This window comes from Danio rerio, chromosome 19 (assembly GCF_049306965.1).
Source record: "Danio rerio strain Tuebingen ecotype United States chromosome 19, GRCz12tu, whole genome shotgun sequence".
Classification (NCBI taxonomy): Eukaryota; Metazoa; Chordata; class Actinopteri; order Cypriniformes; family Danionidae; genus Danio; species Danio rerio.
In genome coordinates this window covers 29,871,911-29,897,437 of record NC_133194.1, presented here as the reverse complement: position 1 = coordinate 29,897,437, position 25,527 = coordinate 29,871,911, and the positions used below count along the sequence as shown (strand labels likewise).

The following is a 25,527-nucleotide window of genomic DNA, read 5'->3' as shown; positions in this document are numbered from 1 at the left end:
TACATAATTTAATTATATATTTAACTGTCTATCTGTCATGGTGTGGTTGCTTATAGCGTTGAATATTTCTTATAGTCCATGGCTGTCTTGCTGAATCAGCAATGTTCAGATTACACCAATGGCAGATTATAACAGACTAATATCACATTTCTTATTTAAACATTTTCTTATTTAGGGATGCATTGGCATTGGCATTATCTGACGTCAAGCTCTATTATAAAGCAATATGCTTATTATTAGCCCACAACAAAGAGATTACAAAGATGATTTAAACAAAATACTACATTTATCCTAATAAAACATCTTCCTAACCCCCCTACTGGCAGCAATGTATGTACAAAGCACAACAGTGCTGTCAACCACATTTACAAGACAAAAGCAGTGCATGTAGCGAACCAGATTCCACCCATTTCTCATAGTGGCTGACATTAGAGCATACATTACCTCCCATGCGCTTTCCGACCTGCACTCAAGTTACTATCCAACACTGAAATCCTCTCGGGGAAAAGCGCATTCAGGTCGTAAGGGAAATCCATTGCAGATCTGAAATCTAAAGATAATAAACTCCTAATGCCCCTGCTGCAGATTCGGATGCATTTATCACAGCGGATATCGATTCTCAATGCATCACCGGCCTGCACTTCAAATATAGCAGATTCACATTAGTGCCGCTTCATTAGCAGGTTGGTTAAAGGCACAGATGTAGTAGCGGTCTTATCAATGCTGCCTCTGTCCTTCCATTGTGTTTGTGTGTCACTCCCTGGTGCGGGACGAGGGCTAGTGATGCGCCGTAGTGCTGTTAAAACACACGCCTGCTGGATTCAAAACGCCAAAATACCGCTAAAGTCTCACAATAGTAGATACAAATGTTTAAGGGTTAATATTATAGCTCTGAAATCGAGATGATGAGGATAATAATAAGTATAATAATAGGAGTAGGAAAAATTTGCTGCTTTTGATTTATTTCCGTTTCCTCTTGGCAACGACGCGTGGTCCTGCTGCATAGCAACTGTAACAGGTGTTATATTATTTTTATTAATTTCACTCAAAATTCTCCTTGTTACTCATCAATTATTTTTATTTAATTGTGTATTTTCAAAGTTGTTCTTTATATATCTTATATTTCAGAGTTAATGAAATCATAGTTGTGTTTGTTTTCAATGTGTTGGTGTATTTTGGAAAATTGCGCGTGGCCCCTTTAAGTGTCGTTTTCCGGTTCCGCCTGCTCTCACTCAGTTCGCGGCAAACGCGATTGAGGAGAGGTGAGTTTTACTGAAGCTCCGGTTAAAATATAACATATAAGTGTTGTTTATCATAATAACACATGTAATGGTGTTCTAAATTGCATTACATTGATGTTTAAACATGTATGAGGGGTTGAATGTATATGAGGCATGTATTGTGGGTAAAGTTTATAAGCATGAATGTGCAAGCTTTGTAGTGAGAATTATCCCTTTCACTAATAGGTTGGTGAGCTCCTAAGGAAGGCACATATACTCAGCTTTGCCATTTGTTTGCTTTATTCATACAGGTATGTGTTTACATATGTGTTTATGCTTCTGTTATGTTTTTGAATTTATGTATAATGTTTCTTTTTTTGGTGTATGTTAAACACACTTCAACTTTATTTATGTCAGTTCGCGGCAAACGCGATTGAGGAGAGGTTGGTGAGCTCCTAAGGAAGGCACATATACTCAGCTTTGCCATTTGTTTGCTTTATTCATACAGAATAAAAGCCTGTTAATTCCCATATGACTGGTTCCTTTCGCCTAATCACAACACAACGCAGAGTAAAGCGAGGACCGGTCACATTGGTGCCGTGACTTTCAACTGATGTGTCATCATGGATTCTGCTTGATCAACGCCAGTTTGGTCGCCGGGGTATACTGCATCGTTGGACATCTGATTTCTGCTGGTATCTGTGTCAAAAGGGAAGAGGTTGGACATTAACCCGTGCATACAGAAAAAAAAGAAGGCTGAAAGTTTGAAATTAATCTTACCAAAGACAGTAGAAAAAATATAAAGGACAAAAAAAAAAAAAAAAAAAAAGAAAGAAAAAAAAAAACAATTACTTGTGAATTAATTTTACGTTAATGATCTGACTATTTTTTTTGTTTTATCAACTGTTTATTTTTGGTGATCATTATTAATTAAGATGTCACAAGAGGGTGAGAAGACAGATCTTTCAGCTAGTAATGGGTTTGAATTGGGTTTTGCTAGGGGGCGTATCTTTGGTGAACTTGGACATACCCCACTAAGAAGAGCTGTTAATTTTGGTAGTCCCAATTTTTGCTCTACCCGTACTTCTGATAGGGTGCACAATACTGAACAGTGTGTAAATGCTGAGTCACATGATAATAAGTGCAGTAACACTGACCTGAGTAATTTGATCACACAGCTGGCTCAACAAATAGGTCAGTCAATATCTGATCAGCTGAAAAAAGGTAGCGAAAAGAACGAAACTATTGATAATCAACCACAGAGCATAAGAACAAGCCAGGTTCTCACTGAGTCACCGTCTCTCAATTTAACTGGTATGAAGCTGGTTATGAAGCCTGATGTTAAGGCACCCCCCTGCTTCAGAGGGGATGGATCTGACAAATTGACAGTACATGAGTGGGAAGAACTCATGAACGTTTATCTGAGAAAGAAAGGCATCCCTCTACCTGAACAAGCTGATGAAATTATGTCGAACTTAACAGGCAGAGCCAAAGATATAATAAAGATTACTCTTCGTAGCAACCCATTATTGCAGCCACAAAAAGACCCAAGAGTTGTCACAGACATACTAAAGCAACATTTCAGTGACTTGACATATTCTTCGATGCCGCTAGCTGATTTTTATGGTACCTTACCTGTTCCAGGAGAAACTGCTATGGAGTATTGGATTCGGCTTAATAAAGCTGTTGATATAGCAGATGAGTGTTTGAGGAGACAGGGACGAAGTATTGAAGATCCCAACCGTGAAGTGACGATGATGTTTGTTAAATACTGCCCTGATCATTCTCTTTCTGCCATCTTAAAATTTAAGACTGCTGATAAATGGACTGCAGCTGAAATACAAGAACGCCTTGATGAATTTCAAGCTGAGAAAAGAGCGCAGATGAAGGCACAGTCTAATCGTTCTGCCTTTATGAAGCCTGTTGCCACTTATGCTCAAGCACCGACTTTGGATGGTGAATTGTCTGGGAATGAACCAGATGTATCAGCAGGTCAAAATGTGTCACCGTTACCACCATCAGTTCAGTCAAGCGACAGTTGCACACAGTCTCTTATCAATCTGCTTGATCGTGTGCTGAAACAAAATGCACAGACTCCATCTGTACCTGAAGATTATAGACATGCGAATGCGAGACGGATGTTTTGCAAAGTGTGCAGAGCTACTAATCATTCTACAGTAGCGCATTGCAGAAGAGAAGGTTTGTGCCTGTCTTGCTTTGAATATGGACACAGAAAGAGAGAGTGCCCAAACTGGAGTAGTCGACACAGTCCAGACGTAAACTACTCCTCACAAGGAACTGGTCCGTTAAACCATTAGACCCACATTCGGTGAGGGGATGTGTGGGTGATGATGAAACCCTCATGATGGATCTGGAACGACAGTATGAGAATGCATGTAATGCAGTTTCTGATGGTACTCATGTTATATACACACAAAATATACAGAAAATAAGGCCTTTTGACGATTTATTCTATACCTCTGTGATTTTGAATGATCACTTCCACTTGAACGGAATGCTTGACACCGGCTCTATGTCCTGTACACTAAGTGAAGCAGCCGAACAAAAGTTGCTGTCTGAAAACGCTGTTTTGGATAAGAGAGCACTCCCGGAGAATATTGTTCTTGTGGGTGTTGGAGGTAGGACGGCGCAACCAAAATGTTTGTACGAAGTTAACATGAAAGTTTATGGCATTTGCTGTCGAGTTCCAATTCTTGTGGTCCCAGGTCAGCACGATGATTTGATTCTTGGTACTAACTTGATAAAACACATCGTGAGCAAAATGAAGAACACTGATGAGTACTGGGATTTCATATCACAGAGTCCCACACAGCTATCACAGGAAGGGGAACACTTTTTGGATGTGATGTCAAATATCACACGCTGGCGACATGATGAGATCCCTCACAAGATTGGAACAGTAAAACTCCAGCGTGCTGTTACTCTTGCTGCTAGACAAGAACATTTAGTGTGGGGTCGACTGCCTAGTAAGACTCCATTGTCCCTAGGGAGCACTATTTTGGTTGAACCAACAACTTCCAAGACTATGCCAAGAAACATCATGGTTGCACGGGTGATAACATCTATGTGGGGTGATAGGTGGGTTCCTATGAAAATAACCAACTTATCTGACCTACCTGTCACACTGAGAAAAAATCGTATACTGGCAGATGTTTCACCTTGTCTGGCTGTCGAGGATTTCCCCATCTTGCAGGGCACTGGAAAGATACAGATGGTTAATTCAGAGACACAACCGAATACAAGTTGTACTTCAAATTCAAAACTAAATGATGTTGGATTGGATGAAATTGACATCGATCTCTGCAAAGTCACGGATGCATCTAAGGAGAAACTTGTTCAGTTATTGATCAAGTACAATGATGTCTTTTCTAAACATCCGTTAGATTGTGGCGAAGCCAAGGAATTTGAACACTGTATACGACTTACAGATGAGAGGCCTTTCCGATTACCATATCGTCGGATTCCTCCTGCCCATTACCAAAAACTGCGGCAAGCGCTAACTGAAATGGAGGAGCAAGGGATTATTAGAAAATCTGTCAGCGAATATGCATCACCGTTAGTGCTTGTATGGAAAAAAGATGGAAGTCTTCGCATTTGTACAGACTTTCGGTGGCTTAATGCAAGAACGCTCAAAGATGCTCACCCACTCCCCCATCAGTCGGACTGCTTGGCTGCTTTAGGAGGTAATAATTACTTCAGTACGATGGACCTAACCTCAGGATTTTATAATTTGCCTATGAGGGAACAGGACAAGAAGTACACCGCTTTCGTTACTCCTATGGGGCTACATGAGTACAACCGCATGCCCCAGGGTTTGTGCAACAGCCCAGCTTCATTCATGCGGATGATGCTTAGCATTTTTGGAGACATGAACTTTAGCAGCTTACTCTGCTACTTGGATGATTTACTTGTATTTGCATCTACTGAGGAAGAAGCTTTGAACAGGCTGGAAATAGTTTTCCACCGGCTTAGGATGCATCGCCTAAAGTTGAGTCCCAAGAAGTGCCAGTTCTTGCGTGATTCAGTAAAATTTTTAGGCCATATTATTTCTGGAAGCGGCATTTCTGTGGATTCTGCTAAGGTAGATGTTATATCTAAAATGTCCAAGTCACAGCTCATGGAGGAGGATGGTTGCACTCCATCACCAAAAAGAATTAAGTCGTTTTTAGGAATGATTTTTTACTATCAACATTTCATTCCTAATTGTTCTGCGATTGCTAAGCCCCTCTTTGCTCTAACTGCAGGTCAAAAGAGACGAGGTAAAGGGAGATCTGGGAAGCATGTTGGCACATTTCGGAAGCTGAATCCCAGTGACTGGGTAGATGAGTGCGATGTTGCTTTCAGCATGCTTAAGGAGAAGTTGTTGAAATGTGCTGTTCTAGCACATCCTGATTTCTCAAAACCACTCATTCTCTCTATCGATGCATCTTTGGATGGGCTTGGCGCCGTGCTTTCCCAAGTTCCAGCAGGGGAAGAAATAGCCAGACCTATTGCTTTCGCCAGCAAGACCTTGAGTGTGTCACAGAAAAAGTATCCTGCTCACAGGCTTGAGTTTCTGGCTTTGAAGTGGAGCGTGTGCGAAAAGTTCAGCCATTGGCTCAAAGGGCACACCTTTACAGTTTGGACTGACAACAATCCGCTTACTTACATAATGTCAAAGCCAAAACTTGATGCCTGTGAACAAAGGTGGGTCTCAAAACTAGCCCCTTACTCTTTTGACATTAAGCATATCGCAGGAACAAAGAATGTGGTGGCTGACACTTTAAGTAGAGACCCGTTTGCGAGAACAGTTAGTCACAGACTCATGAATGAAAGCTACAACCATCTCCTGACTGAAGCTGATGCCGTTAAGGAAGATGGTATACAAGATGCATTTCGATTAAAGGTTGAGTGCCACAAGTGTAATGATCGTGTGGAATGTCTATCCAGATATGAGCAACCATGTGACTCAGTAGTCATCAAGTTACTTTGCCAAGTCCATGATGAGTGGGAAACTGCTACATTTACTCGTGCAGTCCAGTTGGCACAATCTGTCTGTCAGGTTGCAGCTGCTAACCAAATCTCTTTACTTGGATTTTCTCATGATGAGTTGCAAAGGAGTCAAGAGCTTGACAGTACTATTTCGAAAGTTCTCCCTTTAGTAATTCGGAAAAGACGCCCTTCTCGACGAGAAAGAGACCAGTTGGATATCAGAGCTCTAACACTCATAAAGCAGTGGGATCGTCTGAGAATCCAGGACGGGATCTTGTATAGAGTGACAAAGGACCCAGTAAGCAGACAGAAACGCCACCAGTATGTTCTCCCTCAATGTATGAAGGAAAAAGCTTTGAGTGGTCTCCATGATCTTGCTGGTCACCAAGGACAGGCTAGAACAATTCATTTAGCAAGACAGCGATTTTTCTGGCCCAAGATGGACCATGAGATTAAGGAGTATGTCAAGTGTTGCAGGAGGTGTATTCTGGCTAAAACACCTGAGCCAGCTGCTAGAGCCCCACTGGAAAGCATAAAAACTTCTGCGCCAATGGAGTTGGTTTGTCTTGACTTTTGGAGTGCAGAGGATAATAAGCAACGTTCAGTGGATGTGTTGGTCTTGACAGATCATTTCACTAAGCTCGCACATGCTTTTCCTTGCATTAACCAAACAGCTAAGCAAGTCGCTCGGAAGTTATGGGATCATGTGTTCTGTGTCTATGGTTTCCCTGAGCGAATCCATACAGATCAAGGCACAAATTTCGAGAGCGAGCTTATCGCTGAACTTCTGGCGCTTTCTGGTGTCTCCAAGTCTCGCACGACTGCCTATCATCCTATGGGCAATGGCATCACAGAACGGTTTAACCGAACATTGGGGACCATGATACGTTCATTGCCCTTGAGATCTAAGGACAAGTGGCCACAACAGATACAGACTCTGACGTTCGCCTATAATTCAACAGTACATGAAACAACTGGTTATGCCCCTTTTCAGCTTATGTTTGGGCGCATACCACGGTTGCCTGTGGATGTAATGTTTAAACAAGTTTTGAATGATCCTGTAACTGTTGATTATAGCAACTATGCTGCTGCATTGATGTCTCACCTTTCAGAAGCAGCTGAAATTGCCCAAAAACATGCCACACAAGAACAAAATAAACAGGCTGAGATGTATAACCGCAGGATAAAAGGGGTACATCTACACTGTGGAGACAGAGTGCTGATTGCCAACAAAAGCGAAAGAGGCAAACGGAAGTTAGCAGATAAATGGGAACCTACCGTATATACCATCGTGGATAGTGACCCTAAAACACACATATACAAGGTGGAGGATGATAAAGGACTAACCAAAGTGGTTCATCGGAACATGCTCTTGGATATTAGTTTCTTACCTGTAACACTTCCAGAGGAGACATCAGACGAATCAGCAACTGAGGAGTGCTCAGATGACTCAGAGTGTGAGAGCCTATTATCCAATTCCACTGATTGTCTGGAGGATGAGACTTCTACAAACAAAACATATTCAGGGGCATTAAACAGAGAACATTCACCAAATTCACTGTCTGTTGACGAACCAATACAACAAGATGTTGATAGTAGTGACACTTACCATGGTGATTCCAATTCAGGGAGTCAAATCCAAATCCTTTCTGATGAGGCTTCAGGTCCATGTGATTTTAACAGTGACAGTCCATCTGCTAATTCTGTTATGTCCAATCCAGACGTTGGTGATTCAGTGATTGTAGATGTGTTGTCGTCAGATCACGAACAAGGCAAAATTACAACACGAGCTGGTAGAGTCGTAAAGAGAGTCAACCGTCTTATAGAGACCATGGCCCAAAAGCCATTCAAAATGCCAAACTTGTCGAACAGTTTTCTAAAAAAGTCTCAGTCAGTTTTAAGTTTGTTTTGATGACACTATATTTTGACAAGTCTACTTTTTTTTTGGTCATTTTGGCAGATAATCGATGCTGTTAAATTGCATATAAGACACTTTATGTGAGTGAGGATTTCACACAAATGATTACATGTGGTATGGTGTATTTGGCAACATACTTTACTAAGAGGTTTTGAGGCCTGATCAACCTCAAATTCCTCTGTATCTGTCAGGACAGATAGCTTTCAGTGCTGTAATTATGATGTTCATGTAATGGGATTTCTTGAAAACTCCTCTTCATAGATGTGCAGAAATTTTGATGAAATTAGGGGAGGTGAATGTAACAGGTGTTATATTATTTTTATTAATTTCACTCAAAATTCTCCTTGTTACTCATCAATTATTTTTATTTAATTGTGTATTTTCAAAGTTGTTCTTTATATATCTTATATTTCAGAGTTAATGAAATCATAGTTGTGTTTGTTTTCAATGTGTTGGTGTATTTTGGAAAATTGCGCGTGGCCCCTTTAAGTGTCGTTTTCCGGTTCCGCCTGCTCTCACTCAGTTCGCGGCAAACGCGATTGAGGAGAGGTGAGTTTTACTGAAGCTCCGGTTAAAATATAACATATAAGTGTTGTTTATCATAATAACACATGTAATGGTGTTCTAAATTGCATTACATTGATGTTTAAACATGTATGAGGGGTTGAATGTATATGAGGCATGTATTGTGGGTAAAGTTTATAAGCATGAATGTGCAAGCTTTGTAGTGAGAATTATCCCTTTCACTAATAGGTTGGTGAGCTCCTAAGGAAGGCACATATACTCAGCTTTGCCATTTGTTTGCTTTATTCATACAGGTATGTGTTTACATATGTGTTTATGCTTCTGTTATGTTTTTGAATTTATGTATAATGTTTCTTTTTTTGGTGTATGTTAAACACACTTCAACTTTATTTATGTCAGTTCGCGGCAAACGCGATTGAGGAGAGGTTGGTGAGCTCCTAAGGAAGGCACATATACTCAGCTTTGCCATTTGTTTGCTTTATTCATACAGAATAAAAGCCTGTTAATTCCCATATGACTGGTTCCTTTCGCCTAATCACAACACAACGCAGAGTAAAGCGAGGACCGGTCACACAACCAAACATATTTAAGCAAAAGTGATTAACGTTACACTGACTATTAATTATATATTTTAAGAGTGTCACGAGATATAGAGGTTTATATATATATATATATATATATATATATATATATATATATATATATATATATATATATATATATATATATATATATATAGTTGAAGTCAGAATTATTAGCCCCCCTTTGAATTTTTTTTCTTTTGTCAATATTTTCCAAATGATGATTAACAGAGCAACGGAGTTTTCACAGTAAGATAATATTTTTTCTTCAGCGGTTTTGAATTTTTAAAACCATTTTAAGGTCAATTATTAGCCCCTTTAAGCTATATTTCTTTCGGTAGTCTATAGAACAAACCATCGTTACACAATAACTTATTAACCTAACTAATTAACCTAACCTGCCTAGTTACCCTAATTAACCTAATTAAGCATTTAAATGTCACTCTAAACTGTATAGAAGTGTCTTGAAAAACATCTAGTAAATTATTATTTACGGTTATCATGGCAAAAATAAAATAAATCAGTTATTAAAAATGAGGTATTAAAACTATTGAAATATGTTGGAAAAATCTTCTCTCCATTAAACAGAGAAAAAAATAAACAAGATCGAGGGCTAATAAGGGGGGCTAATAATGTTGACTTCAACTGTGTGTGTGTGTGTGTGTGTGTGTGTGCTTATATGTGTGTGTATATATATATATATATATATATATATATATATATATATATATATATATATATATAATTGTGTGTATATACAATATAAAAATGCTTGGTAATTTTCTAAAATGTTTTATTTGGATACAATCGAGTTTTCAAAAATATATTAGCGATAAAATTATAATTTTGATTTGATTTATTTATTTTCCAACAGAAATATCGTACATTAAAAATTATTTGACAAAAAAAAAAACATTTTACCATGCATGGTCAAAAATGGAGCGGGATGAAGCACAAACTTATTATTTTCCCACCCCATTATTACACATCATTCTTCTATCACGTAAACATATTTCTTCTTTTGCTTATCTGTTCTTTTCACATGAGACATATGAGCTTTGCATGAGACATATTTTTTCCTTCTGACATCTTTGACATATTATGTTTGATTCCATTTACATTTTGTAACAGAGACCCAAAAAAATACATAGTATTGTAAACAGGCATTAATTGAAATTTCATCATACCTTTCTCATTTTATCCTTTTTTTCAATGACCTCTATTAAATATTCCTTTAATAATATATATTTATACAACTTTTTTATTGATTAATATCCTGACATTGTTTGAGAGTCTGTTCCAGATGTTCCATATTTCCACACCACATACAGACATACACAACTAATAATCCTGTTCTTGAACATTTCTAAACTTTTCAGCTTAGTCCCTTTATTAATCAGGGGTCGCCACAGTGGAATGAACCGCTAATTTATCCAGCATATGTTTTACCCATCACTGGCCCCACTCTCATTCACACACATACACCACAGACAAATTACCCGACTGTGGGGGAAACCGGAGCACCAGGAGGAAACCCTCACGAACATGGGGAGAACATGCAAACTCCACACAGATTTGGCAACTGACCCAGCTGAGGCTCAAACCAGCAACCTTCTTGCTGTGAGACGACAGCTCCACCCACTGCGCCACCACGTGCCTATGTTTGAAAACTAGGTTGAAAAATTCAACAGTAACTGATTTATAAATATTTAACAAGTACAAACCATTTCTGAAGCTATTATATTACTAGGTGTTTAAAATAACTGTTAGACCTGATTTTTTCGCCGCTATATACGTTAACGGTTAGCTTTTCGCAACTTAACATTACATTTATTTATTTTGTTTTTGACAATAAAAGAAATGCAGTTGCCAACCAGAATAGGTTGGCAGTTTTGGGGATTTTTATCATATAAATTATTGTTGTTTTTGATCATAATTAATAATTATTTGAGTATACGTTGTGTGTGTTGATATTGATTTTAAAATAAATTGCATAAGGTTCAAATAAAAAGACATAAACTAAGAATAAAAATCATAAAAATGACTTACATTCATGTAATCTTGTATTTACATTCAGGCAGATATTCCGCTACCCTGCCCTTCTGCAGCATTAGGACCCTTTTAAATGTTCCTGCGTGCACGCTGCCATGATCCTTCATTATGCGGATGTTTGTGGGCTAGGAGACAGTGACAAATTTGCTTCTTTCGTATTAGTTAAAATATCTTTTTGGTTTTATATTATATATACACGTTTACTTTGAAAATGTCGATAGTCTGTGCGTTTACCTGAAAGCAGTATCTGTAAAATAACTGACGTTGGCTGCTCACGGCCTCTCCCTCGTGGTCGTAATTTTATTTAGTTAAGCATTTTTATCGAATATGACTTGATAATTTTTTAGTAAGCTTTTGAAAATGCTTGCTGCTTATAAATATTGTTGTGTAGAGAACCAAAGTCCAAGAAACGGTGCGAAAGGGCAAACGCAGATTTCTTGTAAGTACAAGAACACTTTTTTTTTTTTTTTTTTTAAAGAGGATTTTAGATTGATGTTAAAATATATATAAACATGCTAAATGACTGGAGATTTTTTAATAAAAATATATGATTTAAATGTTGTTTTACTGCCTGTTATGATGAATCTTTAGAGTCTCTGATTTAATCATGAAGCTCTTCACAGTGCACTGAATGCATGCAGTTCTAGTCATTTTTGATTTTTGTTGTGGCTTGAATGTACCTAAATGTTCAAATAACCTTTACAGGTTGGATGGCAGGCCGTTGACGCCAACTGTTGACAACCATTATGTAAGTATTACTTTTCCAATGAAAACCTTTTTTCGAAGACAGCATTTTGCCCTTATTGCATGTAAAGATGAATCATTTGACTAGAGTCTCTGATTTCTCCATGAAGCTCTTCACAGTGCACTGAACACATGCAGTACTGCTTATGATGGATTTGTTTTGGCTCGAATGTTCCTAATTGTAATTTTTCACAGGTTGGATGAGAGAAATTGAGGCTGGTAGACGATGCCAACAGTTGACGACCAATTGGTAAGAATTAATTTTTCAACCAAAAGTTTCATTCCAAGACGGCAAATTATCTTTTAGCCAATTATTGCATGTAATGATGAATCATTTGACTAGAGTCTCTGATTTAACTATGAAGTTCTTCACAGTGCACTGAACTCATGCTGCATTGCTTACAATGGATTCAGTTTTTGGCTTGAATATTCCTAAATAAGTTACCTTTACAGGTTGGATGGAAGAAATTGAGGCCAGTAGATGATGCCAACAGTTGACGATCAGTTGGTAAGAATTACCTTTCCAATAGAAAAAAAAAAATTCAAAGAAAGCACATTGTCCTTTAGCCAATTACTGCCTGTAATGATGAATCATTTGACTAGAGTCTCTGATTTAAGAATGAAGTTCTTCACAGTGCACTGAACACATGCAGTACTGTTTATGATGGATCTTGTTCTTGGCTTGAATATTCCTAAATGTTAAAATACCTTCTCAGGGGCCTGTTTCAGAAAGGAGGTTAACTGAAAACTCAGAGTATTTTAACCCTGAAATGAGAGAAACTCTGGGTTTTCCGTTTCAAAATGGCAGGTTTGTTAAACTCGAGAAAGCAGGGTAAGTCAAGCCTGTTTCTGAAAGAAAGGTAACTTTAACTCAGAGTCAGTTACTGTGGTAACTTACTCTGTGAATCTAACCTGGTCAAAAGCAGGTTTTATTCTCTAAACTCAGAGTTTCTGTCTGTCTCCTCCCCTTTTTTAAAGATGAAGCGGTATTTCTCGTCTTAGCCTTACGTTTCTACCCACCTATTTTAATGCTCATTTTGGATATGTGCATAAAAATGATTGATAGAAACGTCAAGATGCACATAACTTTTTAAAATATGCATAAAAAACGTGCATAACTGAGTAGGATAAACTTTTATTCGATAGAAAATGTGCGCATAAACTACGATGGAAACACTTTTACTGAACAAATTACAGTATGTACATTAAAAAAAAGATCATGATCATATGATAATGAAAATGTGTGTAAATGAACAAACCAGCAGGCTGAGCACACTGTAACATGTCTTATTGTGTTAGTCATTCTAAAATGCCTTAACTGTTTCAGTATTTGTGTATATTATTAATTACCTCCGAACGTCTGGTGCGTGTCAAGAGTCTCCGCGTCTCATGGCTTCAGACGCCCCCACGTGTTCATTGTGTTTCAGCATTGTCTTCTGACATTGAGGCGCAAGTACATTAATTAGGCTAAATAAAGAATTAATTGACGCAGCTTCTTCTACCACAGTAAATTCTGTTTGATATTTGGTGCCAGTTTAATCAGGAAGTGACGATTTTTTTCTCTTTGACTCGTTGGATGGAATTTTATTCGCATCTTTTATGCAATATTCCAGTTTTGCACATACATTTATGTAATATATTTGGATGGAAACATAGCTATTGCCTACATTTTAGTCACACACAGAAGAACTGTACGAGAATGGCTTGTCCTTTTTTAATAAATAATTAAATTAAATTCACCTTCGACATGCACTGTAACTAGATTAATGGGATTATTATTCTTTCTAAAAATTATTTTTAGTACTGCTTACCTTCTAAATGTTATATTAACCTCTATCACTTGATCAATAAAAAAGGCAGACACACAAGTGCACTGTTAAATCATTTAAAACTAATAAATGTGTAAAAAAGTTTTGAAAAAAAAATAAACGTCACAAATTACATTACTTATTTTATTATACTTAAATATTTAAATACTTAAAAAGTGAAATTAGGCATTAACTTGAGCAGCTGTTTTCCCACGCTAACTGTCTTTTCTTCACTGATGGTTGCTTCTTTTCAAATATATACGCTCATATTTGCTATAACTTTGCATGAGCAAATCAAGTTCAGCTGGAGAAAGAAATGGTGATCTCTTTTATAAGATATTGCCATAGTCACTCGTAATGTCTGCGCTCCATTGATAATGCCTTTTTAAAGTCATGGTGTATGTGCTTAACTCTGAGTTGGTCTACTCGAAGTTGATTGACCCAACTCAGATCAGCTATTCTGAAACCGAAAACTCTGAGTTTTTAATCTCTCGGTTAATCAACTCAGAGTTCAAGTTTAAACTCTGAGTTGTTTGAACCTCCTTACTGAAACAGGCCCCAGGTTGGATCAAAGAAACTGAGGCTGGTAGTCGATGTCAACAGTTGACAATAAAATGGTAAGAATTGCTTTTCCAATGGAAAAAAAAAATCAATTCAAAGAAAGCACGTTGTCCCAGAGTTTCTCATCTATGTTCCTGGAGGACCACTAACACTGCATTGTTTGAATGACCTCTTTGTCTGTCACATCCATCACCGGTTTTTCAGTCACTGCTAATAAGCTGATGATCTGAATACGTTGTGTTTGGTTAAGGAAACATGTAAAATGTGCAGGGCTGGTGGTCCTCCAGGAAGGTGGTTGAGAAACCCTGCTTTAGCCAATTATTGCATATAATGATGAATCATTTGACTAGAGTCTCTGATTTTCCCATGAAGCTCTTCACAGTGCACTGAACGCATGCGGTACTGCTTATGGTGGATTTATTTTTGGCTTAAATATTCCTAAATGTTAAAATACCTTCACAGGTTAGATGAGTGAAATCAGTTGCCTTGTAGCAGATGCCATCTTTCAGCAAAAAAAAGAGGTAATTACATAAAATGAAAGCCTTTTGTACATTATTGCATGTCATGATGAACCATTTGACTAGAGTCTCTGATTTACCCATGAAGCTCTTCACAGTGCACTGAACACATGCTCTACAAAAAAAATGAGTGGTTTGCTGTGGCTTAAATGACCCTGAATGCTTAACTTTCACAGTTTGGATGAGAAAAACAGAGGCTGCCAGGTAGCTGATGCCAACAATAGGCGACCAATGGGTAAGAATGGGTTTTCGATAAATCTTTCAAAGATAGCATTTTTTCATTTATGCCATGTTATGATGAATCTTTAGACTAGAGTCTCTGATTTACTTATGAAGCTGTTCACAGTGCACTGTACACATGCAATACAAAATAATGAGTGGTTTGTTGTTACTTGAATGATCCTGAATGCTTAAATAACTTTCACAGTTTGGATCAAACTGAAGCTGCTAGATAGCTGATGCCAACAATACACAGCCAATAGGTGAGAATGAGTTTAAGCAAAATCTTTTAAAGAAATGCCATGTTATGATGAATCTTTAGACTAGAGTCTCTGATTTCTCCATGAAGCTCTTCACAGTGCACTGAACACATGCAGTACTGCTTAAGACTAATTTGAAGTGGCTTGAATGTTTCTAAAATGTAATAACTTTTATAGGTTGAATGGAACAAAAGCCTGCTGGCTGATTCTAAGTTGACATCCAATGGGTAAGAAGGATCGTCAATGAAAGCTTCACAAATTAGGATAAATTTACACAGCAATTTTTTTTATATATTTTTTGTAGTTTGCGCTTCTGAAAAGTTTCACTTGTAAAAGTCAACACTGTCAAAAAGATCCTCATTCACAATTCAGTGAAAAAAGCTGAAATTGAGCATTTCAGACTGGTAGTTGGTTTAAATGTTGCACGTGAATTTTTTTTTTCAAGCTTACACTCATCGTAACCATTATTTCCAATAAATTGATCTCTTGAATAGAAACGTATGTGAATTTTCAGGCCCCAAGTCACATGTAAATGAACAAAAATATTTTTATTCATTTTCAAAAGCATTTGTCCATTAATGGTCAGTTGCAGGTAATGAGTATTCATAAAACTAGAGTTTCTTTCTTTTCAAGGTTTTCAACTACAGGGTTCGAAGCCAACATGGATGTCTTGGATTCATGAATCTGCTTAAAGGTTGGCGTTTTGACCTAACTGAGCTGATTCTCTATTGTGCAGTGATGATTCCATAGACTAGAGTCTCTGATAACAACATGAAGATCTACACATTTCTCTGAGCACAGCTTTTTTATTATGAGCATGTATTTGTTACTAAGAACTTTTGATTATTGGATTTTATTTTGTTTTTAGGTTGACGAGATGCCAGTGAAGGGGTGCTGCATACACATGAATGCGGAGCCGTGTAAATACTGGTTCAGTAAACCTAGCTCTTTTTCTTGTGTTAATGATGACTGCGTTTGTTCGGTTCCACTGAAAGTCAATGAAGTAACTTTCTCGCGGCGCACTGAAACACTGACAGACAATGCATGAACTTTTATTTCATGTCTTGTTGTCTAATACAATTTTGTTTTCTTTCAAGGATGTGACCGAAGAGGAGCTGTGACTGGTTTGCTGCACAATGGTGAATTAAAATGATATACATCAATTTAAATGCTTGTTTAGTGGCATTCAATAGACTGTTTGAGTTAATTTTCTCATTTTCAGTTTTATAAACTGCTTTTTCAACAGAGTATTGCTTTTAATAAACATCAGAACTAAAGTGAAAAGTTGTCCATGTTTGTTTTTTGCATGAAATAAAAATATTGCGTATGGTTTTAACTTTTAGTCAATATAACATTCCTAGGCAGAAATTATTTATGCAATGTATGAACTGGGTTATTCATAAAATGTATGTATTTATTTATAATATAATCACTTTGTATTAGCATTTTTGTATTCACGTCTATGTGAATTTGATTGATTCAACATGTAATTCCACCCATTTGTTGGTTCGCGAAGGACTTTTATTATAGAAACGTGCTTTCAGGTTTACATCTCTTATTTTACATGACTTCACGTAGCGTAAACTAAAGACGCCGTTACATATTCATGTCTGCGACTAGCAGTCTATTAAGTGCGTACATCCATAAAAAAGGACTTTATTTGTCCAGATGTAACGTCACAAATCTTATGGTGAAGGTCGTTTTGTTGCGATGACTTAATGTTACCGGGTTGTGCACGTAAGTACTGCGTAGCAACGCCCGATTAGTGAATGAATTGTTCTAACGAGTCGGATCGTTTGAGTGAACCAGTTGAAGGGGGTTACGGGCTTTGTTTGGTTCAACAAAAGTCTCCGCCATACATTAAAAAAAAGGTTTAAAGTATGAATTAAAGTTATAATTGATATAAATTGAAATGACAAAATGCTTAAATATGAGTTTAGTTGCCTTTCTTAAAAAGTATCATTTATCCCTGTAGTTGAAAAAAAATTATATAAAAACGTCTACTAAATCCTCACTAAAAACGTAAAAAATCCCAGCACTGGCCGCAAGCGTAAGATTTTATTCGGATGTTCAAGCAATGACTGCCTGTAAGTGGCCTGTGATTTCAACGTAAAGGAATCCCTATTGAATTGGTAAACTAAACCAATTCATTAAAATACGCCGTTTGAAAGAGTCGATTCTTTGAAACGAGTCAGTCTGCTTATTCCTAGTCAAGTAAGTTAAACTGGCTCCCGCACGAGTTAAGACGACACGACGGCAGTTTGCGTTTCGTGTTTAAAAGAACCTTATGAATTTCGTTGGTTTGTGTTATTTGGCTGTCGTCGAGCTGTTTATTTGCTAAGCTGTTAAAGTTTGATCACGTCTATACCGGGTGTTAATGAACGGGTATGTGAAGCTGGCTTCGATAAGTGTATACAACTGTTTTTCACCTATAGCAGATGGGCTGTAATCTCTGGAAGATGTACCTGCCTGCATTTAGAACCAACAAAACTAAAGATTTCTCGTCGTAGGTATGTTTGATTTATCTTGTCAAAAGCGATTCGCCGTTTGACATCAATACAGTTTAGCATTTCAAGTTGTGGAGACGATCCTGGATGTGAAGCTTGCTCAGACATGCTAACAGACGCCGTTTCGCCTGAGGAAAATGCTGCTTGAGACCAAGCAATGCTACCACGGTGATTTTTAGCATGTTTCTAATTTATGTTCTTATTACATTCTCTAACGTTACCTGGCTTTGAGTTTGGCACGGGTGTGGCCTTTGTGTAGTTTACACTTCATTTGTGCTAATACAAACACGCTGTAATACAGGTCTGTTGAGGTGTCATTGCTAACGCCTGTGTCAGTATAAAACTTTAGGGAACACTAAAAACCTTATATATTTAAAACCTTTAATAGCCATATTAATTTGTGCTACCAGTCGATATTAGTGCTTTACTGCTATAACTGGGTTAATTACAGTTGTTTATCAATAACTTTGTAACTTACTGACACTTTATAGATGTCCTAGGGTTTTAATTAACTCCCTTTGTAAATTGTAAATGGACTTTATTCGTAGTTGGACAAACACTTATACATTTTAAAAGAAACTACTATTTCAGTATTTTACTTATAAACTTAAAACTCTTCTTGCTTCTTGTCAGTTATTTGTGAAATTCACCAGCTGAAAATTGAATTCCTTAACAATATTTAGGCTTCAACATGACAGCAGTTGTAGGGCGAGTTTGGGGGTGGGTCAGTCCAGCAAATCTTTACTCGTCTTGGGGCAGTACGACCAAACCAGAGACACCCGCCACCATTAAACATGAGACTAAAAGTGGCTTATGGGGACTGACTTCCTGGGTTTGGAGGGGTGAGAATGCCAAAAAGGACCAAAAGACAATTACTGAGGAATTCTGGGAAACTGAGGAGCATTTCAAGCCTTTGGAAGTAGAGGAGCTTCGGGCTTTGAGGCCTGATCTTGAGACTGAGAAGGTTGTGGTCAAAAGCTCCCCAAGCTGGTGGAGGCGAATGCTTCCATCCAGATACTTTTTTTGGCCCCGGTGGTCATCATCATCATCATCCACCAAACTTCGTCAGCAGAAATGTGCTGGGTGGAATGAAGGCACATGGGACAGTGATGAGGTTGATGGAGAATCAGACTACGGGACACCTCCGCCGTCTCCAATGCCGCTGTCCCAAAAGTCAGCATTCCGCTTTTTCTCTCGCTCGTGGACGGGGAACATCATGCCTGAACATTACGACATTTGTTTTAATTTCCTCCGACATCTTTTTGACTTATTCGTAGTAGGCTTCCTGAGTACTGTATCCCCTCCAACCAAGGTCATTTTGGACGTGCTGGGGGTGCAGGGGGCACTGAAGCTGTGGCTCCATGGCATGGCCATGTTTATAGTGTCAGCTGTTGGAATGGCTGGACTGCTGTGGGTGGTACAGGAGTACCTGCTGCCATTTGCTTTGATTTATGGCATAATTCAAGCAATGGTCATCTCTGTCAGTGTTCGTCAGAGTGAAGCTCTGGCAGAAGGGGATGATGGGAAAGGTGACGAAGAGGTCACAGAGGGTGAGGAAGAACAGGCCGACATATGGGAGCAGAATGAACCACAGCAGACTGCTGATGAAAGCAACAAAGGAGTTAAAAAAAGGAGTTGAAGTCTTTGGAGAAGTGTATTTTGGGTAAGTAGTTCTTTCTGGAAACTAAATGGTTTTTATAATATTATTTATGCAAGAAATACACTGAAGTCAAGGTTTATTTCTAGTCATACCTGGGGTTGATTTAAACAAACTTCTAACTCTAGTTACACATTTTAATTGACAACAATGTTTAAAAAATGGAAAAGATTTTTGAATAGTCAACATTGTCCGTAAGATTTGTTTATATGAAAACACAGATGACAAAAACAGTAGCTGATGTTACTGTAAAGAAACATTATGCACCGGGCACACACACAGATCTGTAGTCCATCGTTGTTTCGTTCGTCAAGTACTTTTGCCTAGATTAAATACAGATGATGCCACCATTTTCAAAAAATAGGATTTTTGTCGTTTACATGGAGGTGATTCCTGTATCATTCTCAAAAACGAACTCTTTGAAACATGTTTTCCAAAATTTGCATTTGCAACACTTTCAGCACATGCTACATCCATAAATACACATTAAAATGTACGCCACTAACCTGTATCACTATCTACGCCATCAATGGCAAATAATTAGGTGGTACAGGTTGAAGTTTTCCAAAACTGTACAAATTGTTCCACAAGTCATTATGGAAACAAGTCACATTTTTTACTTTCACTGTAGTAAGTAACCACATAGCAATGTGGAATGAAAAAAAAATTGCTTGGCATGACCCACCTCACCATATTTTCCACTAAACAATCAGTTATAAATTACCATTTGATTTTTGTTAAGCTGTTCCTCGGTCTCTTGTTTTCTTATAAGACTCTTAAATTTTGCTGCAGGGCTTGTGGCTTAAATCTTCAGCCATAGAAAAACAAGTGTGACATTATCGGAGAGCTGTGAAACCAGCTTGTGATTTTTAAACCACACATGATTTCCATTTCCAAGATTATATGATAATCTCTGTTTCTCTGGGATGCATTTTCAGAGATTGTTGTACTTGCCAGAGTGCCTGTTTATGGAAGTGCTACTATTATGTTGCTAATGTTATGTGATAAAAAAAAACAGGTATGTGTTTGTGACAAACAATAAAAGTTGTTTTGTTCATAGCAGAAATGTTTTTTTTTTAATAACAATAAATATAAAAATATTTTTTAAATCTAGAAAAGTAAATTTCGTAGACAAATTTTATAGGGGGTTGAGAAAGCCGAGTTTGAAGTAGTTTCAAAGTTTAAATAATTTTTAAAAAGTTTGAAACAGTTGGCATAGATATCTACATATAGGTTAGCATGTTTCTAGTATGGATTGGCATATATCTTGCTAGGTGGTTGCATGGGTGTTACTAGGCGGTTGCTAAGGTGTTGCTAAGATGTTCTAAGTTGTTGCTAGGCAGTTGCTAACATAAATTAGCATGGTTCTATTATGAATTAGCATGTTGTTAGCATTGATTTAGTATGAATTAGCATGCTGCTAGTATGATTGGTATGTTTGTTATGTTTCTAGATTTGTATATTGTTAGTATGAATTGGTATGTCATCATCATTAGTATGTCCAATAAAACTTCAATGGCAGTTTTTTTTTTTTTTTACAATGGAAGTCTATATGACAGTAGGGTGCCATAAGTGGTTGCTAGGTTGTGGCTAGTAAGTTGAAAGGTCATCAGTGATTAGCAGTCTGGTAGTCTGAGTTAAATGAGCCCAACCTTAAGTCTGTATGACAGTCTGGTGCAAAGTTATGAGGTTACAAACTTTGGTCCAGTGTTAGGTCGATGGGACTTTTCAGAATTTTCTGCGTCAGTTTACAGAAAACCGAAAATCTGATCAGCTGGAAAAGATACAGCGACTTAATTCAGTATAGTTTGGAGGTTTGGTGGTTGTAGTGAATGGTCTAGGAGGAGATTTATTCTTAATAAAGTCTAAGAAGAAGAAGACGGAAGAGTAATATGTTTATGTAGTATAACAGTATGTGGGCTTTCTCAAGCCACCATAATTATAAATTTCATCATAAATTTAACACAGTGGCAAAGATCATACCACAGATATAACAAAAACAACAATAATAACCTTTTATGGTTTTTTAATATACAAAGCAAATTCGATAACCTAACTCTTGTTTTGTTTGTCTGAACAAAGTTAGACCACAACAAAGCTTGTCTTAAAACCACCTTTCAAAAAAAAGAAATGTTTTTGGAAAGGTTCACTTCAGCTTCTTTCAAAAATCACAATCGCAATATATATATTATATCCATGCCTATTATCATAGACAGAAAGTGAGGATTTTTTTTAATTGTTAAAATATTGGTGTCTATGATGCAGCAAGTCCAGAGACTGATATGTACAACCATTTTCTATAAAACTTTTTGTGATATGACTAAAAAGTGCTCATAAACTAATATTTACTTAATTCAAATGAGTAGCGGCTTGGACCCGGAAACAGTATTTTATACGTCACCGATACATCATGACTTAACAAGCGGATTGGTCCATGGCTATGATGTAATAATCAGTTGTGGGTTCAAAATAGCAGATGACGAACTGCAATGTGTGCCTCTGTGTAGTAGTTACCTTTAGTTATTGTGCATAATATCAGGGTGAGTAAATTATGGCAGAATTGTCATGTGTAGATGAACTGTTCAAATATGAGGTTTTTTATTGTTGCATAATGCATAAATATGGCATGATCTTATATGATTGATCTGTTTCCATCACAGGTTGCTGACAAACTGAAAACCCAAGATATTTCATTGAAGATTTCCTCTTTCATCAACACCGACCAACAAGATTCTTATCAGCAAGAGAAAAGCACCCTAAACGCACCAGCACATCTTCTTCTCTCCATTGATGAACTTTTTTTTCCTGACCTTAAAATATAGATCTAATAACCCCCCCCCCCACCCCCCCCCCCCCAAAAAAAGATTTGCATATCATACCAGCACAACACATGGATAAGTAGAAATATAAATATTGAAAAGCAACAGTGACACTGCAAAGAATGGAGGAAAAAGTCACCTACTAAACTGAAGAACCAGCATTGAATGACTGATTGATTGTCAGGGATATTACAGAGACTTTGAATGGAATGCCACATGATTTTAAAGGCTTAACCAAATAAAACGATAAGTTGATTTAATGTCCACGCTGTATGTACTGCACATCTGCATGTGTCACTTTAATCATAGCTGGGTGTTGCCTCAAACAGCGTCTCTGAATTGTTCATATCTAATGTGTGCTCGTCCGTTTAATGGATTGAGTCCATTATATCTTCCATCCTTCATTCAACCCACTTGTTCACTTCTAAACTATCTCAATGAACTTTTATAGAGCAGTTGTAAAGGATCTGGATGCTACTTGTACTTAAACCACTTTTCAAAAGCAGCAAATCTGCACACTACTTTATTGATTATATTTTCCAATCTTTTAACCCGGTAAACATGGCATTAAAACCACTCTGTTTGACAAATGTTAATGTAAGCTTCATAACAGCATGTTTATGATTGATTTCAAATGTATTGCCATTCTTTATTTCAATCGATTATATCTTTTGTGCCTCATAATGTCTGGTTATTTGGCCAGTTCACAGGGAATTATGGGTAACGAAGTTTAGTAATTTTGCACAGCTGCATTATATCCAATGCTTTGTTGCACAAATGTGTTTAGCGCTTGCAAGAATAGCTTTCTCTTCCCGAATGTGTTCAACAAATAGCTTTTTATCTATGCATGTTAAGATAGAACTGCGGAAAACTCTTACATTGTGAATGACTTTGTTTATTTTAGGGTACTGGCTCGAACGTTGTTCACGTTTGTTATTTAAGCATTAAACTTAAAGTAGCTCTAGAATCGTCGTTTACTTCAAATTTGAGCAATGCAAGAAAACATGTAACCATTTAAAGGGTCTTTAAAATGTTTTTCATTTTTGTAAGTCTTGAGTCCACCAATGTGTGGACCACTGCTGAAGCCCTGAAGGCTGTGAAGAGAAATGAAATCTGCTGTAGGGTGATGTCGATTGCAGCTCAGAGATTGATGTATTAAAGATTGTGGGACACAGATGGAGAGACCTACATCTACAGTTCTTAAGTGCTAAACACTGAGTCTTTAATAGTCTTTACAGTTTAAAATAAATTCCTTTCTCCACATTTCATGTCTGGAGTCTGTCTGTGTGATGACTTTCTTATATAAACTGACATGGACAAATGTGGACATGGATTGTATCGGTTATGAGAATTTTTTTTTTTTTTCTCGATGGTTTTGTCCACCAAATTCTCTATATCAGTTCCAACTAAAAGTTGTGCTATAATAGAGATGGCAACTGTGGTTATTCAAAAAGATGAATCGAGCATTCACATTGTGGAATTAATGGGGAATATGCAAAGCTGGTGTTTGTCAACCAATGATGAACATCTGCTGAAAGATGTATGTGACTATTTTCAATTTCATAAGGCTCCTTTTACAGCACTGATGTTGTAATTCAAAAATAATAAGTTAAATAGATTTAGGCATCCATTTGGTTGTTAAAGCGTTAAAAGAGTCAAAAGACCATTTAAACGCAGACACCATTATCATCATTAGGCTAGTGCAGAAATTCCTTTGAAAATACTGTAGTTAAATTCATTTCTATTATTTAGAAAAATTACAAATATACTTTAATGCAGTGCTTCTAGTTTGGTCTGATACCCACTTTATATCTTGTCTTAGCCAGGCACTGAAGATCACAGTTTTTTTTTAAAGAAACCACTTAAACGCGGCAATTTTGTATGGGGTGACAATTAACCAGAATCCCTGGGGCTGGCCGACTGAAATTTAAAGTCTGTGTGCATGTAGCCCATTAGCCATATTGGAGGTACAGAATGTAATCAATGCCACTTTTAATGAAACTGATATATTTAGTTGATTATCGCTGCTGAAATTGATCAATAGTTGTCATGTTTTTGGATGTACTAATCCAACCGATTATAAAAACAAACATGTACAGCACTATAGATTGCCTAAAGAAACAAATAAATCAGAAGAGAGAGTTAGGAGCCTGTCTGAGGAACAAAATGTGCTTATAGTTAGTCAAACTGAACCAGGATTTCTATTTCAAGAATTATGACATTCATGTTTATCCTCAACATTTCCTGTCAAGTATAAGAAATAATAGCCAAACAAGTCATGGCTGCGAAAATGGTCATCCAAATTTTGATGCAAGTTTGAAGTTATTGGAACCTTTGAGATAAACTTTTAGTAGCATTAATTCTACACAGTTTGTAAATGTAAGATACAGGAAACGACTGTGTATTTTACAAAAAAAATTTTTCCGTCACTGATATAACATCATAGATTATTTAACACCAAAAGGTGCTATATACAAACGAATGGGTCCAAAATGACTCATTAAGCAAAACTAAAAATTTTTGGCTATATTTTTTCAAATTGCTATTGGTCATATCTTTAAAATATTTTTTAAAAAACAAATGATTAATGTATACTTAAAACAAGGGCTGGGCGATTAATCGATAATTAATCGGAATCGACAATCAGAGCCTATAATCTATCTTATTTTTCCAGGTGAATTTTTTTAATTACTTTCCTTACCAAGTATGAAGTCACGTGACCCCACTCTGTTAAGGCTCTTTTATACTTCTGCGTGGAACCCACATTACGATCCGGCGCAGCCTTCATGCGATCACATACCTGCGGACCTCTCAAAAAATGTAACTAAACATTGCACGTTTGCACTACATCGACAATGATTGGAAACTGCGCCAGAGATGCTTTGATATGGCGTATTTTTTATTACAATAAAATTATTGTTTACAATAAAATTTGTTTACAGAAGATTCAAGAAATGTTTAAAATATTATTAACAGGATATACAAGAGTTATGTAGGAGAGATACTGCTTATTTCTACTTTTAATATGAAAACACTGAAAATAAATTATTTTGTTTCCAAAAGGGCAAGTTAGTTATTTTCACTTTTTTATTAGACAAAAGTGACTGTTGGTTTTAGGCAATGTGTGTTTTAATTTCAGTTGTTTA

The 25,527-nt window shown here is 37.0% G+C and overlaps 2 protein-coding genes, 2 long non-coding RNA genes and 1 other non-coding gene across 23 annotated transcripts in view; 4 read left to right on the top strand and 1 right to left on the bottom strand.

Annotated features, from left to right (window-relative positions):
* Nucleotides 1–981, bottom strand: part of atat1 (alpha tubulin acetyltransferase 1) — a 39,530-nt gene extending 38,549 nt beyond the window's left edge. For 16 of the 19 annotated variants that reach the window (XR_012394529.1, XR_012394523.1, XR_012394524.1 and 13 more), the window contains exon 1: nt 445–981. Coding sequence is in view for 8 of the 19 variants with exons in the window: in XM_009294209.5 (XP_009292484.1) it covers nt 445–536 (92 nt within the window). In the remaining 11 variants the exon portion in view is untranslated. The remainder of the gene's footprint in view (nt 1–444) is intronic. The other 3 variants (NM_001328264.1, NM_213258.2, NM_001328263.1) reach the window with 1 other exon arrangement.
* Nucleotides 982–1,233: 252 nt separating this feature from the next.
* On the top strand, nt 1,234–9,167 carry LOC141379109 (uncharacterized). Its single transcript, XR_012395096.1, has 2 exons — nt 1,234–1,531; nt 1,729–9,167. It is a non-coding gene; the product is annotated as an uncharacterized lncRNA (long non-coding RNA).
* Nucleotides 9,168–11,349: 2,182 nt separating this feature from the next.
* Nucleotides 11,350–16,682, top strand: si:ch211-152p11.8. Its single transcript, NR_186829.1, has 11 exons — nt 11,350–11,727; nt 11,994–12,036; nt 12,228–12,282; nt 12,486–12,540; nt 14,864–14,922; nt 15,096–15,154; nt 15,347–15,401; nt 15,576–15,625; nt 16,032–16,092; nt 16,267–16,318; nt 16,496–16,682. It is a non-coding gene; the product is annotated as a si:ch211-152p11.8 (long non-coding RNA).
* Nucleotides 16,130–16,196, top strand: LOC137488569 (small nucleolar RNA SNORD52). The gene has a single exon (XR_011007646.1). It is a non-coding gene; the product is annotated as a small nucleolar RNA SNORD52 (small nucleolar RNA).
* A 918-nt stretch (nt 16,683–17,600) lies between the features above and the next one.
* si:ch73-25f10.6 lies at nt 17,601–23,649 on the top strand. The gene is given in 2 exon segments (NM_001423403.1): nt 17,601–19,568; nt 22,223–23,649. A coding segment is annotated over 1 exon segment (948 nt). The 5' UTR covers nt 17,601–18,596; the 3' UTR covers nt 19,545–19,568; nt 22,223–23,649.
* The last annotated feature ends 1,878 nt before the right edge of the window (nt 23,650–25,527 follow it).